We start from the raw sequence: 19,959 nt of genomic DNA, 5'->3' as shown, positions 1-19,959 counted from the left end.
GTGTTAGACAGAAAGTACACTTCAGAAAATCGAATAAAGTTGGAATTATTTCACGAGGTAAAATTTCATAGAAAATTTCTTCAAAGTCTGAAGTTCTTTACTTCATATTCTCACAGGACCCAGTTGACAGAGGATGGTACAAATATTAAAAAACAATCTAAAATCAGTTTCTACTATGAATGCTTCTTGATGAACGACGGGTTAGATTTGCTTGGTTTTACATATATTATTACATATGTTTCATTGTAACCTAATTGGTGAGATGATTTGTCGATTGAAACCATTCACGATTAGCAAGATGTGGTCGATGCACATTTACAAATTATTCGATAGGCCATAAAACATGATTTATGAGTGAAACGGAACTGGAATCTTTGAGTTTGAAAATGTTTGTACCAACATTTTAAATGATGTTCTCACAAATAGCAGAAGCTTTCGCATTCAAGCCACCAAAATTGATTCCTTAATGTGCTTTAATGGAACAAAATATCTTTCCACAAGATGATAATGCTTGTTTGCAGCTGGTGTAGCTATGAATCTTAAATGACTTTTTTAAGCAAGTATAGCCAAGAAACATAAGCACCGCATTGTCTTGTATATTATTTGAGTGATATTTTTTCTCTGTAGTCTGGTGTCTCCAACTGATAAAGTCTTCACATTTTGCCCAAATTTAAATTGTTGTAATGACATTCAACATTTGTTCATAAGGTCCTGAGTCCTGACAATTATTTAATCCATTCTTTCATTCTCGAAATGTGATTTATGAAAACCAGTTGCAGAATTGTTTCCCATTTTTCATAATATATATTTATTATGCTCCTAAAAAGTTGCAAGTTATCTTGTTTATGTTTTGGAAAACAAGAAAACTCAATCTAGATCTTGTTAGCTTGAAATGAGTCACCGTTTACTGAACAGTGCGTTCTTGACCCACCTTGAAACTTTAATTATTTCCTTTGTGGCCATTTGCAGCTTTGAGATGTTTATATTCAAAAATAAGTTGGTGTTCAAATTTACTTTTAGTTAACAATTTTCTGCTCATATTCTCAGTGACTACAAGCACTTTAAAAACATTTGCGAACTTGTTTTCTCAGCAATTAGTGTCAAGGACAGGAATCAACATTGTTGTGTGGTTGATGAAATGGGATTTCTGGTTTTCAGTGCTTTACATGAGAAACTTAATATTTTAGTGAAAAAATATTGATATTTATTTCAACGATATCAAAATAACTTCTGTTAATTAAACATTTGTCATAAAATCATAACCATGAATTTTAAACAACATTTTTAAATCGTCTTTCAAATGAAATTGCGTGATATGCAACACCGTGATTTATTCCAATTTTATATAAAAGTATCAGCATCCATATGGCCGAAAATAACGCAAGATATGCTTAGCCTTTGTATTACTTCTTCCAAAGTCTCCAAGACTTCAAGATGAAGCGCGAGTCAAAGCAATGCAGTATGTGGTGCATTCAAGTATTTCGAAATGAATTCTTTCCTTATACTGCGGATCTTGTTATGTTTTACTTATCATAAGAATAGCTGATTTTGTGCAATAAGTATGGTAAAACTGCAAAAAATGCCGGCGCAAATGTAAAATGAAGTACCAGTACACGATGGACACTAGGCCACATTCAAGATTAATTTAATAAAATCTCGTTAAAATATTATTTAGTTATTTTGTATTGCTACAAACGTTTTGTACCTTTTATTTCTTTCCAAGATGACCTTCAAAATTTTCGGCAAACGTTCTTTTGAATGTGAATTCACGAAAAAATATTCTTTCTATACAACTATACTTATTTTAGGAAAGTATGTTGTTGAGTCAAGAGGAAGTCACGCATGCGCATGGAAAATGCGCCAAAATTTTGGCTGAGTGGGCCTTTTGTTATGCGTTATCTATTCTGTGATATCATGTCACTAGTGGAAAGCCATAGATGTTCTTAGGTCATGCAATGATTTTAATGGTGCTTGAGCATTATATGTAGCGCTGACACCCGCGCGGTGCTTACTGCTTTGGCCATTATATTCGGTGAGCCACAAGGGCGGATCTAGGATTTTAAAAAACATCAGTCAAAAAACGTAGGAGGCGCTCCGCACCTGGGGTTGATTCATTTTCCCTGAGAAATTTTGAATTTCAGAGCCTTGAAAATGCCATTTTCAGCGTTTTAGAGCAAACAAAATGTATTTTGTGGGCATCGTTTATGTACAAACAGCACATTTTGCTTACGTTTTTTTAAAAAATGAAGTGAACAATACTTGAATGTTTTCCAAATATTTAGGCTCATTATCATATAGTCTTTAAAAATTTCTACCAAGTTGTCAGGCATAGACCCTCTAGAGACCCCCCATTCAAACCCTATGTAATGAGTTGTTAGAAATTTTACTAATTGACAGCTCATAGATATAGAAAAGTTCAGACTTCAAACCATGCAAGCTTATATTGTAACCTTTACCAATCTCCACATCAGTGCCAGCAAATTCACCTTTTGTGCAAAAAAACTCAAAAGTTTTTCTGCCAAAGATTGCTAAAAATTATCAGAGTGAAAATTTGCAGTTAAGGACAACTTGCCATAAATGTTTATTAGGCATTTACACTATTATCTTCTGTGAGTATGCAATGTGAGCTATAAGTAAAGATTACTAGTAGCATTGTATTTGGCAATAGAAACAGAATGTAACCAAACATGTCTTTAATTATACAATTACATAATGTTAAAATTGGTTCATGTGTCATGCTCGCTGGTTATGATAAATATCTTTTCATATGATCAAAGCTCGTTTAAATGTAAACTGAAATAATTTAGTTTAGAAATTATAATGATCATCAGAATAATTGCCAGTGATCAGAAAATACCTGGTTGCCACTTTCAAGGTTTATCTGCATACATAGAAAGATATATTTTACTTTATAGAAAATGCTTTTCATACATCAATAATTTAGCCCTTTGGAATGGCAAACAATCTGGCATGAGCCGTAGATTAACACACCTTTACATCTCTACATGAGGTGTTCCAGTTAGAAAAGGGGACAATATGTGGCATGGGCGCGATGATAAGGTGAAATACTCAGGTTTATTGCCATTCCAATCAAATTGTCAAAACAAAACCCATGGATCAGAAGACGCAAAATCACAGGTTTATAGCAAACAGCTCGCGTAATCAATAAGTTAGTTTTCTCAAACTTAAACAGTATGTAGTATAATCATCCAATGATGAATGATCAATGATCATAAACTGAAAAGCCCCAAACATTTTTTGCGATGATAAAGTAAATAATTAAAAACCTTTGTTAGGATTAATATATTATGTATATTTCTGATGATGGCCTTGGAATAAAGTAGAAACACGGTGCCATCCAGTACCTGCTGCTATAGTGGCGAGAAGCCCTGGCGCGTCCAAACGCAGTTTAAAAGAGAATGGCTCGTCTCCAATCTTGCTGATAAACTCGATTTGACATACCTCACGTGCTTAAACATCACTGGAAAATAATTCTTTTAGCAAAGGAGGAAATATTGCAGTCATTGCATGGGAAATTTAGTAAGTCGTTTCCGCAACAAAGAATGGAACCACCGGCTGTTATGGCTGCGTCCGATTCAGTACTTGCCGTTCTTGGAGTTACCATTAATTGAGAGCGCATTCGTGATGCGTAAAAAGGAATTAGATGAAACCGAACCTTCCACAAGCCGAACAAACGACATCCTCAAGAAAGACTATCGCATTTTAACCCAAGAAGGTTAAGCGAAAGCAATAGCACACGTGCTGCATCTGAAACGCGACTGGGAATATTCGTAAGCGTTCATTATCGAAAAGCCATCCATGGACACCCACTTTGTCTGTTTGGTTGAGCATCCGTCGCATCGTGGCTGGACAGGAGATCCCTTTAAGGCTGGGTTAGGAGTAAAAAGATAAAACTCCCGATATGGAAGATGATGAAGAAATTGTCAGTAAAATAACATCAAATTCCTGGACGACAATAGAAGTCATTTAGGTTTTCCCTCAACTTAAGACCATGTGGTGGCTTTGAAATGATGCGCTGTGCCCTTAACTGTTGATTTACTGTGCTCCATTGCTCATGTAACGCAAAGACTCTTCGTGCAAATTTAGTGGCGGTCAAAGTAAGATATATTTACGACCAATTCAAATGTCTTAGTCCAAAAGGCATCGGTCCAGCAAAGCCAGTCTGCAGGAGTGAAGGATAGATGAATGTGCAACCTAAAGATTTTGTTCGTCGGCTTCGAGGCCATTTATGGTCATGTATGGAAAGACTGGACACCAGTGATGAAGATGGCGAAGACACGGAACCGGCCAGTTTGCTCAGGGAGAAAGCTCGAGAATTTTGTTATAACTGGTCAAGTATTCATCCTCTTGCAACTCCTTAATGTCACTTCCATTATCTGAAGCATCCTCGTCACACACCAAATCAGAGACAATAGCAAGTGTACAACCAATCCCTACCCCAAATGTCTAGGTCGTAGACCTCACAGTAAAGAATCAGAGATCGCTCACATGGAAATGATTGTGGACGACATTGTCGATGATACAGTAGCCTATTGTGAGCAATATAATGTATTGAGTTCTGTTAAAATATAGCGCTGCTCCAAAAGCGAATTTTGAGTTTTCAACTATACTGCACTGAAACTTTGTGATGACGAAGTTGCACAGCTTTTGCTAAGAGCAAATTTTAGTGATCAAGGCTCAAATAAAGGAATTTTTTGAAAATCAAATATATCAGAGTTCATGAAATATGCAGATAAGTGGCAAGGCAGTAAGAGAGAAAGTTTTTGATGGTTTTAAAATTCCCACCTACATACTGATACTTATGTCATTCTGATATTCAATTGAGATAGAAGAAATTTAGGTTTGTGTGATTTTTAACCTTTAGGTGGAAGACGGGAGATATCACATTGCAGCACATATTATTTCGTGACATGTGCAGATGAGGAGCCACAACCCAGTTTTACTATACCACCAAGTATAACATTTGTTCCTGCACAAGAAGATGGCAAGTTTGTTCCAACAGCTAATACATTTATTTGTTCGCTTATGTCTCCACATGCCACAACCTTAACCTCTAGGCAATGCTCAAAAAGCACTCCTATAATGCTCAACGTACCCTTTGAAATAAATTTGCATCGAACTAAGACAGCTATGGCTTTCCATCTCATTTGTTACGCTATTTAATTTGATGCTTTGAGTATTTCATAGCGGACGGTCATGCGTTTGACAGTCTTTCATTTATTTGCTACTTCGCTGAATTGCAAGCACGCTCTGTTTAAGAAATCCAGTGTATCTGGTTAGGTTACGATGTTGTTCAAGCTGCTTCTGGCTGTGGATGACTATAATGTTTGCAGATATTTTATGTTGATCTTGCCAATCAAATACACGAGCGTGATGAGACTACGCTTGAGCAACCATTGGGCGCCGCATTAGTAGTCGTCAGTATTGCAGAATTTATTGCGTGGAAATACTCTGCATTGCTAGAAATCGAAAGGCTAAGTCGTGCATACCTTGAAGTAAACTATGTATTTTATATAATCCTGAGACAAAATCTACCTCATATTTCGCTACATCATCAGATGCAACCGCAGAGGAAAGTTATGCATTGTGATCTCTGGAACTAAAAGCACTAGACAAAAAATGCACGCTAAAAGTTTCTAAACGCGTGTCAGGTTACTGTGTTAGTAAATCCATCATCATTTAAGCTTATTTCTTTGTTTCAAGACATACATATTTTAAACTTCTGTCTTTATGAATGTGTAGTCAGGTAAATGCTGTCCCTGATACTTGATTGATAATCTGGCTACTATCTACCGTATTGAATAATTTAATTCATTCCTGCTTATAATTGTGAGCAGCAATGCAGTATAACATATTTACTCGATGTTTTTATATTGACTATTTCTGCATCCTCTGTGTGAAATGTAAGATTTTATTGTTTGTTAGCTACTTTATTGCAATAAACTAAAATTAACAGAATTATAAGATGATTATATTATAAAATATTATATAATGCCATATATAGAACATTTTGAAAGAACATTAAAGGCTGTCCATGTTCGATGATGTTTTAAAACTTGGGGCATTGTACTAGGCATGCTAATGAGCCCTGATATTAGGCTAAACAGTCTGTCAACACTTACGAAAGGAATTCATCTTAGCTATTGTAAATTAAATTCCTTATAACTCGCTACCTGTGATGCAATATATGATATTTGATGACGTCATATTTGATGCTCAATATGACGTCATAAATTTTGCAGGACAAACGTACGAATATTTCTAGACCCGCCCTGCCAGATCGACGTGTTGCGTTTTGTACAAATCGAAGCATCGGCCTCAGTTTCTCATCAAGATATACCGCATTGAGACTGTTATCAGGTAGATTTTCAATTGTTCATCTAGATATACATAACATGGTCTGTAAATTTGTTTCACACCTAGTGGAACAAAAATATTTAGGTTTGTAAGAAAATGTTTCTCCTCCATTTCCCGATTTTGTTCATTAAGTAGTTCTTGACATTGCTCGAAGCCAGCTAGTATAGATAGATAAGAATGATGGAGACCTCGAAGGCAGAGATTATCAAAAAATTGATGTTCAGGGCAAGCATTAATTCTGATAGGTAATGTCTTTATGTCTGTTTTGTATTATGTCTTAGTGAAGGGTATTCTTCGGACAAGACTCATCAAATATTTCTACATGGTTAATGAAATTTTGAAGAACAATCCTCTGAAAATCAGATTAAAACCAAGCAGCTGAATAATCAAATGCATCTAATCTGGCTTTAATAACAAATATCTTTACTAGCATCGTCAAATATTGTCCAGACCATGCTAGAGCGTGCAGCGCTAGGTGACCAGTTGAAAGTTTTTTTCAGCCTAGTTCAGAAACATTTCATAAATCACTTTCAGAAGTTAGTTAATCTAAGCGTCGGGACATCTGAATCGCCGATCAAATCAGATTGTGAAAAGTTTACGAGTTACAAATTTGCAAAGGCAAGTTATTACTTTGAACGAGTGAATGATACCTTCAAAAATTCTTGATAAACACTTGTTGTTAATCAATTTCCTCAACAATTTAGGTTTTTAATTGCATGTACACTGATTTAAATATTTCTCGCTGTATGACTTCATCGCATTTGCACAGGTGGCACTTTAGTGACGTGTCATTAAAGTATCAAGCACATATTTAATATTTGCACTTTACAAAAACCAAAATGAATCATTTTATGTTTTTCTTTGGCTTAGACATCTTTTCTCAGTACTTTTTTAAACTTTCTTTAATTCTAAACGTCCATATTGGAGCTTCTATTTACAAGACATACAAAGTGATGTGTTATAATAACTTGATTGTTAATATCTACTAAACAAATATATTTTTGCAAATGAATTATTTTAAATTCAGTATACATTTGGATATGAGCCATTGAAAACCGATATTTCAGCAGCAGCGTTATTAAACATCCCTCCCACCCACTGGATGTTCTACTTTCAGCCATGTATACAGTGGTCCGTGCTACAATATCTAAGAAAACATGATACAGTCATTAAGTTCTGTAGGCGATATTTTCAGCAGCAGCGATATTAAACATCCCTCCCTCTCACATTAAAAGTTTCCAGTTTCGGCCTCTATATGATTTGTTTGTGCTGTATCTAAGAAAACATGATACAACCATTACGTTTCTGAAAGCAATGAATTCAGCAGCACTATTAAACATCCCTCCCCACCCCACTAAAAGTTACAGTTTGGCCTCTATATAGTGGTTTGTGCTACAATATCTGAGAAAACATGATAGCAAATCATTTTTCTGTAAGATATTTCAAAGCAGCAGCAATGTCAAACATCCTCCTCTCACACTAAAAAATTTTAGTTTCGGCCTCTTAGTACACATCGAAGCTACAATATCTGAGAAAATATGATACAGCCAGTTCTATAAGCGATATTTCCAGCAGCAGCGTTATTAAAATGACCCTCTCCCGCACTACGGTGTTACAGTTTTGATCTTTTGTACAGTGGTCAAAGCACAATATCTGAGAAAACATGATAGCCATTTAGAGTTCTGAAAGCGAGCGATGTTTCAGCAGCAGCGTTATTAAACACTCCCTACCCCACCGGTTAAAAGTTCTAGTTTCGACCTCTATATAGTGGTTTGTGTTACAATATATGAAATCTTGATAGCAGCCATTGCTTTCTGTAAGCGAAATTTCAGGAGCATGTTATTTTGCTCAATTGCAGTGCCTTAAGTCAAGTGGTGGTCTGATTGATACCTTTTAATGGAAGTCATCAATGGCTCATTTTACAATCTTGAAAATTTTACAATATACATTTATGGTAGTAATGAATATTTTTCTCATATTTTTTCTCTTCGAATTTAAGTAAATAAAGACTGAAGCAAAGAAGTGATGTTAATATCCGTGAAAATATTATGTAATCAAATTGCTGTTGTACAATGATCACATAATTAAGTGTAATAAAAAATGAGAAAATTCAAGCTAGTATGCTTACCTTTCAATTCATTATTTGACCTGAGAGCTGCATGAATGCGAACAGGGAGACTGGGGAATGTTTCAACAAAATACTGTAATCGCCAATCCTACAAATGGTTCTGGTTGTGGTAGAGGTCGTGGTCGATCGTTCCGATGCTGGCCAATATCTTGAAAGCCTTAAGCATTCTGTCCATGACGATCCATACTTTCTTCCATTTACCAAATATTCATAAACATCGTTATCCATTTGACTTTTCCAATTTGAAGATCCGATATTAATTTGTTGGACGATACTAGAGTGGGGATCATCTGTTTTAATTGACTTAAGACAGTAAGTTACATAAAAAGTGAAATATTTCGTCATGCGACAGAAGAAATGGATGTTTCAAGGCTTCTTTGGCAGATGGCTCTTCTGGTTGTAGTTTTAACATCCACGACAGAAGGTCTTTAATGTTTCATCTTTGATTTCGTCCAAACCAACGTTTCCCATTCAACATGTTGTCCAGTCTTCCGTTTCTTTCCCAAAAGGATGTTTCCTTTTGTTGCAACATAATAAGCCACCATTCCTGCATTCTAAGATAATAAAAATGTAACATTAACAGAAAAATTAAAACTCGCAAAAACTAAATTTCGCTGTGAGCTTTGTAAATGTTAACATTCTTTACACTTACATATATCAGACTCTTTTGTAACGTGCTTCATTTGAATCATCTCTACATTCCAGAGCAACCATTCAGTTCCCATGTACTTGCTTTAGATCCATTCTTCAACATTCGACTAATGCCAAAGTCAGCTAACAGAAATTGTTGCCTACGTCACGGAGAACATTGGAAGGTTTCAAATCCCCGAATGAAAATAGGATTTGGGCCCTATGAAGATCAGCTAATCCATTCAAAATTTTGTTAAGAATATGGAAGAGCTTTTGAAGATAATGTATAGTAGAATCTTTCACAAACTTCTCCAGTGATCTCCTCACATAAGTCTAAGATCAAATAAACATAGTCTGTTCCAGTATCTTCCTCTAAGAAGTAATAATTCACAACATATTTCTTACTTTTGCATTGAATTCATTTAAAATTTTCTTTTCATGCTGTGCAGGCTGGAAGTAAATATTCTACGTGTTTTACTGCTTTACCAGCCATCCCTTTGTCAGTCCAAGATAAACAAGCATTTCTTCGCCGAGCATAAACTTCTTCGAGAAAATTACATGAACATTACCCACATATTTAATATCTGCTCCGGGATTTCTGTCACACAATTCTAACAACAGACTTTATGCTGAACTGAATGACCAACGATATTTCCACTTCTTGCAAATGCCATTCTTCAAATGACATAAAAGTATTACATTCAGAGGTGAGTGCAACAAAACTAATCAAATTCATAAGAATAGGTAGCTCAAATTTACTCAAATATACTTAAAATTTTGATAACGATTAAATTTTGTAAAATCTTAGCACCAGTCATCAAAATTGTCAAAAAATCAATTATGCAAACATATATATTAAGATTAAAGGCAAGCGATACAGAAAAATGTTGTTTTTAATTAAAAATAGCACTTTCGTTTAAACAACGCAATGTTATTACAAATGATTTTTCGTGGAAAATTGAAGTTTTCGAAGCATGTAGTTTCTTTATGCTTAAGTTTATATTTTATAGTGGAAGATATAACAAAAGGCTTTGTTTCAACAAAATATTTTTCACTTTTGCCTTTAGATGTTTTTCTAATCTTTACTACTAAACTTTTTTATGAACTGACAGATTAAAGAGTCTTTACTTGCTCAACCTCCATGCTCTGTTATCTGTCTTATTCCCATTTCACTATCTTAAAACCATACAACAAAGTAGGATTTGAAATTGTCTTGTAAACCTCTCTTTTCATATTAGTTGAAATTACCATTTAACAAAGAACTCATTTCTCCAACCCATCCACATACACTCTACGCCAATCTGAACTTCTACTTGTGTAACCTCATTACTTTTCCTCTACACTTAGCATGATTTCCTTCTCCGTTGCATGGAAATTAGCCTGTGGTTAATTTAGACTAACACAAAACCGTATGAATAGATAGTCACTGCAAAAAAACGAGCACTTTCAAACGGAATGAAAAATCAGAATTTCTTGCATGTTTACATGGGACAGGAAATCACGAAAAACCTCATTTGCGTAATGCCTCCTTTGCAGGCTAATTTTACGCTATATATTGGAATATATTGTTATAAAACAAGGGTAATAACATATGATTTTTGTTAATGATAACATTTTTAAAATAACATAGTGGGCATTTATTGAGCAAAACATTTGATGTATATTTGAATTATAATTTTGCGATGTTTTATGGAAGTGCATATGCTTGTTTTAATACTTTAATCATTTCTCTAATACTTATAATTAAATGTTATTTATAAATTAAAATGCACAGAAAGAGTGTAATATGTTTAATGCATTATACATTTTATGTTGCATGATTTCGTCATATTTGTTTTCAGTACATAGTTTGACTTATTTCGAAATGTCATAAAAAAATAATCATGTTAAAGTTGACATACGAAATGACAGCACTTAAATTTGTTCTTTGCGGACCATGATTACTTGTAGTGGCTTTAAAGCAACGGTGTTTGAGCCCAGGCAACATTAATGTCATATGTGATGAAAACTAACACCGATGTAGAAACGTTAGCTACATCGAGTTTGACAAATCGTTTAGTCCTGAATATTATCACAGATATAAACACAGTAGCGAAGCCACATGATTCCTATTCCTATGTAATGCAAATATTTCCGTGATCATTCACTGGAAAACACTAAAGGAATTAACTTTCTGAAGACATAAATAATTTTCACTGAAAATTTGTTTTGGTCTTGCCTACGTAACTTCGGTTTGCATGTTCTTTGACCCAATAACTCTTTAAAAAGCTAATTATTGCAATGGTTTTAAAGAATTCACTTGACGGTAAAATTTTTCTTTAAAATCAAGACAATTATAAATATGCAAACTATGACACACCTTGAATACTGATAAAAACTCAATAAATCGTAAACAGTAATAAACCAAAACAAAAATTTTACTAGAGAATTACCATATATAAATGTACGTATGTAAAGTTTCACAGCAACTTAATAAATTGTGTTTGGGATTAAGTTGCATCTCTGTAACATAAAAGTACTGAGGTCCTTCATATATCGAAGAAAAAGAAATCGAAACCGAAATTCCAAAACGCATAATTGATTTTGGTAAATACACAATTTGAAAGAAATGATATTTGAAAAAGTCCGGTGAATTAATCAATCACTTCACATCTTTATCCAGATCATGGTCAACGTTGTTGATTGATGATGTGACGCTGGTTTGAGATTGTCTCTTAAGATTCTCTTTATGTCTCTTTTCAACGCTTAGAAGCTTTGACCCATCAGCGTAGGCTCCATGAGCGCAAAATTGCAGCGAAGAAAATGTTCTAATTACATTAGTAATTACAAGTTAAAATCTAAAACACACCTCGTCCGAAGTGCAAGTTATTCCCAAACTATCGCGTTTGATTCCGTCCACTTTTGAGTTATGTATAAACAAAGCAAAGTAATTGATTGGCTCTGTATTAGACAGGCACAGCCAATTGTATTAAAGTTCTCATGTTGGCTAGACAACGTAATACTTACGTGGTCATTGGTCGCGGCATAAAAAATAAGGTCTTTACAGCCACTCAGCCACTGCATTCATAATTGCTGCTAATAGTCAATTTTATAGTTTGACTAAAAGAAACTCGGAACACGGCTTACAGCTCCACGTATTCTGATAAAATATACAATACTGTGTTGTACAGAAATGCCAGAAATATTTGTTGATTTGGTTTAATCAGACTACGTACCTCAAAATAGTTGTCATCAACAACTGCTTATATGTACAAAAGTTTAGCAATATGTAGCACCACAGTATATAGAACATACAGTAGGGCCACTCCATTGAATTTTTTCGAGCCACACGTATCCTATTTCCCATGTGATTACCATATTGGCAGACAGTAAACTCCATTGTGTGACCAATAGGAGTGACGATATGGCATACGGCAGCCAACTAATTAAATTTGGCCTACTATATATTCCCTATACTGTGGTAGCACTAGGGATTATTGGAAGTTAAAAAGCAGCAGTCATAACTAACACTCAATTTCGTCTTTTCTTATCCACAAGACTTACTTGGAAATTTAAAAGTCAACATTGATCAAGGGGAATTATTCTGCCATAAATGATATGACTTTTGATGTTGTAGCGTTATAATACAGGTTATCACATTGCAAACCACATTCCAAAATCAAAATTTTAATATTTATATTGAAGGGAAATGATAGATTTAAACTTTTATCAAAGGTAGCTTGGTTATAACGAACATTTTCATTCAGTATTTAAACGTCACACATGCACATTGCTGCTGGGTTAAAGAAGGTAAAAATTATGATATATTGTTTTTAACTACTTACTGATGTTCTCAAATGTTTTCTAATTAAATGACAACTGTTTTCTGTATTTTATTTAATTTTATGATGAGATTTTTGTAACCTGATTTAAAAAGTACCTATATATCTTCCAAATAATCTTCCTGAAAATTAAATGCGCATTATTAAGTTAAAGAATATCAAGCAACTTTTCGTCATTAATAAAAAAATTGTCGACTAAATCAATACATTTTTGAATTGTAATCATCACTTTTCTGACAAGCAAGCTTCCAAGCTTCAACAGCATGTGCAACAGTAACTTCAACTGGTAAACTCTCCTCGAGATCTTTAATAATTTCACAACCATCTTGTTCAAGCATTGCGTTGATGTACTCTGCTAAACTATATGTTAAGAACAAAATTGAAATCTTAGTGGTATGAGCTATATAAACATGCTTTTTCTAATGAATACAACTAGCTTTCTGTTGATACAGTTAAAATAAGCATCATTGACTTATAAAATGACAAAATTTGATTGAAAAATTTTGGAAATGTAAAAAAGCAGATCATTGTACAATTCAAACTTTTTTTCATGATTTTGTATTACCCTTTTCCTTTATGAAAAGACATGTTTCCACACTTTTTAACATTTTTCCGAGCAATAAATACAAAACATTTGTGAATGTTTGCACATTTTCTATCATGACTTGTTTGTTACAATTTTGTACACGTTTTACGTGGTAAAATAAATTTAGTGTCGTTTTCCTTGTATACATAAATGGTTGTATAAAACAAGAGTTTTCACGTTAGAGAAAGTGGTCAGTTAACTCCTTGAATTCAGAAAAATTAAATCGTATTCTCCAAAAATGCGTGTAATTTACCATGATATAGAATTTGAAATAAACTATTCAATGAAACGCTAACAAGTGACATTGATCCAAACAATTTTCGTGATACGATTAGGGTTTTATAACGAATGAAAACGATCGACGAACTTAACGATGTAAAAAGTTGGGATATGCAAGAAAGGACATGTAGCAGATGTTAAATAAGCAGCACAACAAATAGTTATGTAGCTAAATAGTTTTACTTACGGCCAGTGCAACTGTTCGTCTGCTGCATTTTTCAAAAAGAGTAAAATAAGCTGCAACAATTCATCAACGAAACAATCAATTTTGATTTTCTGTAAACCACGCCTTAATTCAAACTTTATTTCCCTTGTCAATGCTGTCTTTATCTTATCTGTTACATCGTCAAATGGTTCCTATAGCAATACCACAAAGATTTCAATATTCCCATATCATCTTTTGCCTTATACATTACAGTTACGCACTTTAGTCCATACATACAGTTTTTAAACTCCATATCAACATAAATTGTTTTAAAGGGCTGAATATATCAGAAGAAATATTTTTATTGATGTAATTATGGTAGTCAATATGAGCTGTAGTTGCTTTATTAGATTAACGATAAAGTTCGCTGATTTGAAACAAGTAAAAGCAGGACTCACGTGCAAAATAATCATTATGTTTAGCTAACTGATATGCTCTTGATTGACATTGGTTTTGTTAGTCCAAAACAAAATATACGTATAGTATTTTATCTGTTAGCGCAATTAATACCTTCACATAAGAATTCACACGATTTGTACCAAAAATATCTAGGCCGAACAAACCTGTTTACGTCTAGTCAATATTTTTGCTCTTTCTAATGATAACAATTTCCAAAGCGCAACAACATGTTGAAGCTGACAAATCTGCTCTGCCTAAAATATAATTACAAAACCCTTAATATGGTGAAAGAATGCCAAAGTTTTATGGCTTTCACTCTTTATACATGTGAGAATAGGATAACACTTGTAAGCCAAAAAAAATACCTTTACATACAAAAGCCATGAAACACAATAAAGACAAGGCTTAATACCAACATTCAACAAGACCTTATTTGTACGCAAGGAACTACGGCTCTAGGACTTAAGCCCCTCAAATAATAAAATGGTTGGTTTGCCCTCCCAAAAGAAGGCCAAGGAATGCGAAGAAAATAAAATATTAATATCAATCAAAATATCAGAGCTTAAATTTAAAGAATTAATTTCGGTCGAGCATCATAAGCCTGGGCTTTAACAAAGTAATATCGAACGAAATTTCCCTACTTTTTTCTTGTTCTTTTTATTGCAGACAAAGGACAAACCCTTCAAGAATATTATTAAAAGTTTTTGTTTGATAAAGAAGATTTTAGCAAGAGAGTTTTCGCAGGTCGTCCATTTTATTTACAAACAGCATAGCTACCTTGCCACTTTTTAAACCGTTTCTAGGATCAAGTTTCAATGCTGATTTCATATATTCACTGATAAGCATTCCTGGATTTCCTCCAGCAGACGATAAGAAACCAATGACATTGTGGAGAGATTTAAGAACGTCACAAACATCAGTGAGTTGGTTCAGTTCACTTAAGATCTGACCTTTCACTGGTCGACTAAGTTTAATCTACAAACAGAATTAGAAACCATAGACGTTAGAAAAAATAACGAAATTAAAAAAAACGACCAAAATCTTGAAAATGAGATCATTCATACAGAGCAGATTCTAGGTAACTCTAAATACATCACCGAAAATATATTTCGTTTTGCTTTTATCATAAGTAAAGTAGCTAAATTAGGTACTTTTCTTATCAAGTGTACCTGAGGGATCTTTTGATTCAACGCTTTAAAAACAGCTCCATCACAAATATCTTTGCTGAACACAAATAATTCAACCTAAAGAAGCAGAAACTTAATTTATATAATGAAACGCAGAAATAGCTGACAGAACCATAAATTCTCAATCCAATTCATTTATATCCCTTTCTGTACAACATGGATAACATGGAACTAACATAAATTCAGGGAACTAACCAAAGATGTAATTCTAGGTTTTCCCCGAATAAATCTGTCGACAAGTTGTCTTTCTAAAGATTTCCAGTTGAACTTCACAGCTGTTTCTTCACCTCCTTCACCAAATTTTAGTGAATAATCACAGTGAGCCAGGACCATCGGCAAAAAATCTCTCTCTGGATCATAGGCAACCAAATGTCCCTTAGTAACGTTCGACAGCGATAGCTCCTCTGAACTATAAAGATGTAAAAAATATCAAGCTAACAGAAGGATAGCAATGAAATATTTATTAGAGTGAAAACCTGCTCTATAAGGCAATTTATGTTTTAAGAATACATAACCAGCCTGAGGAATAAAAGTAGCCCTTTTCTTAAAACATAAAATAAAATGAAGCTCTCAACAGTGATGAATCCTAACAAAATCTTGGAAAGTTTATCTTACTTTTTATCGTCCTTCAACAAGCTTTTACATCGTCCAATAAAATTGTTATGTAAAGATACAAGGTAATTTGTCAGTGCCAAAGAACACTTTCCAAGTCCTTTCCACGAAGGCAATAACATCAAAATTGGAGTAGCGTTGATAACTTCCTTCTCTCTCATTTCTTTTGAAATTCCGTAATGACCTAACAAGTCAATTAAGACAACCGCAGTTATTTAAAGAAATCTTGGTAATACAAACAAAGTGATTTCAGATATTACTCAACAGATTGCATTAGTTAACACTTAATTAGGTAATGATTTGTCAACCAATGTTGCTCTCATGCATTAAAACAACTGAAGAAACACATCAGTAAATAAAATAAATAAATTGAATAATTCACTCTACATAGCATCAAACTTAACTCAACTTTTATTTTGTCACTCACCATCTTGTGGAATAGATGATCTAATGATTTTCCAAGCCATATTGAAACTGTTGATTAAGGACTTCACATGCTGTTTTATATCAGGGTCTACAAACGAAAAGAAAAAACCAAATTTAAGGACTATTTCTTTGCCATGAAAAAGTATTTAATTGATCAAAATGTGAGACAATTAAACAAAAACCAATTTTCTAAAGTTATAAATGATTTCAATTCTATTCCATTTATCTTAACGTTTTAGCTGTATATCTCTCTAAGAGAACATTTGCGTATTCAACAGACCTTAGATGCAAGCTGCGAAGAAAGATGAATAATCTTGACAAAAACATGTTACAGCAGAAAAGGAGCACGCATAACAATTATTGGTATGTTTAAGTGAAAGACGTCAATACAACGGAAGAAAAACTTTTGTTTGATTAATATTGACAATATGAATACTTGTTTAACCAGACATGCTATATACAGAGCATCCACTAACATCACAAATCAAAAGTTATTTAATTTTAAGCAAGTTGAGATTTACTGGCAGCAAAAGTAGTCTAACTTTTATAACTTAAAATAGAATAGGGATGCATGTCAGCAATGTAAAGTATACAGTTGATAAAACGTGAAATGAAGGTGAAAAATAGAAAAAAAAGTTTAGCTAAAATAGGAAGGATATTTTATTTTTTTTTTTTTTTTAGATGTATTAACCATAGAACAGCAAGAACCATAGCTATTCCACAGCAGTAATGAAATTTACTGCAGCAAATCAGAACGCGTTTAAAAAAGTATTTATATACCTTTATATAAGTCTCCCAATGTATTTTTCAGCTTCATTTCGATCTAAGCAACGATGAAACTTTTCAAAAGAAAACGTTGCAACTTTATGATATCCGGAAGATACTGAAGGGCACGAAGATGACATTCCTGGAAAAGAAAATGTATAGAAGTTTGTACAATGTATATTTTAAACTCTTTAACTAGTGATCCCGGCCAGGGTAAAGTTTCAATTTAGCTTAGATTAAAAAAGTAAAGTGGTAGCAAAAAGTCCTTGTTGTAGACTGATTTTGAGAAGTCCTGAACTAATCATAACATATTTAACAAAATGCCTATTTTCATTAAATATTTTCCGCATTTTAGTTGTTTTATTTTAACAATAAATTAATTGTTCTTAGAATAGCTATTTACACGCAGAAAAGGACACATGCATTTAATTTTAAATCTGTCTTGTTCAGTAGCCTGCAATAACTGTAATTCTTACATAGAAAGTAGTTACACCTAGCTAAATTTAAAGTTTTAAGAAAGATCGAAAATTAAAAAAAGTGAGTAACAGATTAGCGCCATTTGCACATTACATTTAAAATCATTGTAAAGGAAATTAAGCATAACCTTTTTTAAAAATTCATCAAGTACTTCACACTTGTCTGTTGGCACTGTGACACCTTGAGAATATTCTTGGTATTTAAAGGAAAAATGTTCAATGGTGATTTTCTTACGATTTCTCCAAAGTGCTGGACATGAAGGATCGAGTTTTGTAACGACATGAGGGTTCATCTAATTCGTTGATCAATTTCATTAGCCGATTATTTCCTGGAAAAAGTGATGGAAAAATGTTTTGACGAATTATCTAACTCTATGTTTTCAAGAACCTGCGCTCTACTTTAGTATAAAAATATACGAATAAAAAGCAAAAACGTAGCCTTAAACTGCCAAACGGCAAATTGTTATTAAATTTTAAATAAATTTGTTCTCATAATGGTCGTTTTACAAAATTAATTTTTTTGATTTCACTTGCAAACTTTTTATGAAGAAGCAAAACAGGAAAAGTTTATTGAAATATATAATTCTGAACATAAAATTTTATACAACACATCTAATTGCTAAGACACTGATCATAAAAAACAGGACTAAAAGTGTTAATAGAAGTGTCACAGTTTCGTGACTGCATTTCAATTGAAATTTTAACATCATCTTGTTACGATTCCAAGGGATTTCGCGTCATTTTTCTTTCTAGAGATATTGATCGTGTTTTCACAGAAAATAATGATGCTCATCATAATGCGAGATATTGATCGTGTTTTCATATAAAATAATGATGCTCATTATAATGCAAGATATTGATCGTGTTTTCATAGAAAATAGTGATGCTCATCATATTGCAAAGTAATGTTACCCGATGATATTTTCATTTAAATTGTTGAACTTATGAAGAAAGAATTGTTTTCTAAATTAAAGCTGGTTTCTATAAAACATATTCAGAAAGATTAGAAACCGGCTTTCAAGATTCTTCTTACCCAGTCTTTCATCGCTGACCATTCTACCTAAAGCATCTTTCAATAACTGAGAAACAACCTTAAAAAGAAAATATGTTACTCTAACATAAATTGTTTAATATTTATTAAATACCAAAACGCAAAAAAACTACAATATCACTAGTGAAAAATGACTTCCAGATTTTCTGTTTTTTTTTTATTTTGTCTACCTGCCTGGGGTATTGGTTAGTAAAAAAACACACGATAACTTACCGATAGAACAGGATTAAGGTAGGCATTCATAAATGCATCTTCCCAAGCTTGTCTTGACACTTTACTGGGCAAATCAGTTTGAAAGCCATTGACATTTCCTAACGATGGCAAATGTAGACAAAATTATCACCCGATTCAAACGTTTTGACAAAAATAATTTGTTATCAATAAACAATTGGATTTGTTAATGGATAGCCGAGGGTTAGGGGTTTGTGTCGAGTCATGCATTACAAAAGCAAAATCTAAAACTACTGAAATATTTTGAAATCAAGGTTGCTTCCAGGATTGAAACTGAATTGGATGGAATTTTTATTTTTGAATTTATTGTTGCCTGTTGGTACGTTATAAAAGTATTGTATATTTTCCTTCTCGATTTTAGTAATGACCAACTATAGTACTGATATTTCTGTTACTTTGCAATGAACGTTTTGTTTATTACAATTCAGTACACAACGTGGTCGCTGGTCATAAAACTTCTAAAATCATGCATGAGTAACGTGGTGAAAATATTTCTTTTAATGATCTCCAAAACAGTAGAAAAGAAAGAAACTTTTAGATAATATAATAGAAAATCAAAATACGATAAATCGTCAGATGACTGACTTGGGAAATTTTAATATACACTTCAAAATTGTAAAAATTTGATTGATGGTATGCTGCAAAACAAAATCAGTAAACGCGTTTAAAAGGTATGTTTTACATGTTTATCTGTTAAATTTTAACAGCCAGTGTAAACTGTTTTCTAATTTGTGACACAGCTTTTAATTTTTCACCAAAAAATTTAGGCCCATTTATAATAACAA

The 19,959-nt window shown here is 33.2% G+C and overlaps 1 protein-coding gene and 1 long non-coding RNA gene across 2 annotated transcripts in view; both read right to left on the bottom strand.

The window, feature by feature from the left end:
- Window positions 1-12,916: 12,916 nt before the first annotated feature.
- Window positions 12,917-19,959, bottom strand: part of LOC124454954 (E3 ubiquitin-protein ligase rnf213-alpha-like) — an 85,040-nt gene continuing 77,997 nt past the window's right edge. Inside the window, 10 exon segments of the mRNA XM_047005706.1 lie at window positions 12,917-13,317; window positions 14,010-14,179; window positions 14,591-14,680; window positions 15,204-15,401; window positions 15,596-15,670; window positions 15,809-16,022; window positions 16,229-16,409; window positions 16,653-16,739; window positions 17,492-17,558; window positions 18,021-18,185. Of these exon segments, the coding sequence (XP_046861662.1) occupies window positions 13,158-13,317; window positions 14,010-14,179; window positions 14,591-14,680; window positions 15,204-15,401; window positions 15,596-15,670; window positions 15,809-16,022; window positions 16,229-16,409; window positions 16,653-16,739; window positions 17,492-17,558; window positions 18,021-18,185 (1,407 nt within the window). The 3' untranslated portion in view covers window positions 12,917-13,157.
- LOC124455095 lies at window positions 18,179-19,370 on the bottom strand. Its single transcript, XR_006951705.1, has 3 exons — window positions 19,157-19,370; window positions 18,926-18,983; window positions 18,179-18,221 (listed from the first exon to the last, which is right to left on the bottom strand). It is a non-coding gene; the product is annotated as an uncharacterized LOC124455095 (long non-coding RNA).

The sequence above is a fragment of the Xenia sp. Carnegie-2017 genome, unplaced genomic scaffold (assembly GCF_021976095.1).
Source record: "Xenia sp. Carnegie-2017 unplaced genomic scaffold, XeniaSp_v1 HiC_scaffold_3, whole genome shotgun sequence".
Classification (NCBI taxonomy): Eukaryota; Metazoa; Cnidaria; class Anthozoa; order Malacalcyonacea; family Xeniidae; genus Xenia; species Xenia sp. Carnegie-2017.
This window is presented reverse-complemented; position numbering and strand designations above follow the sequence as displayed.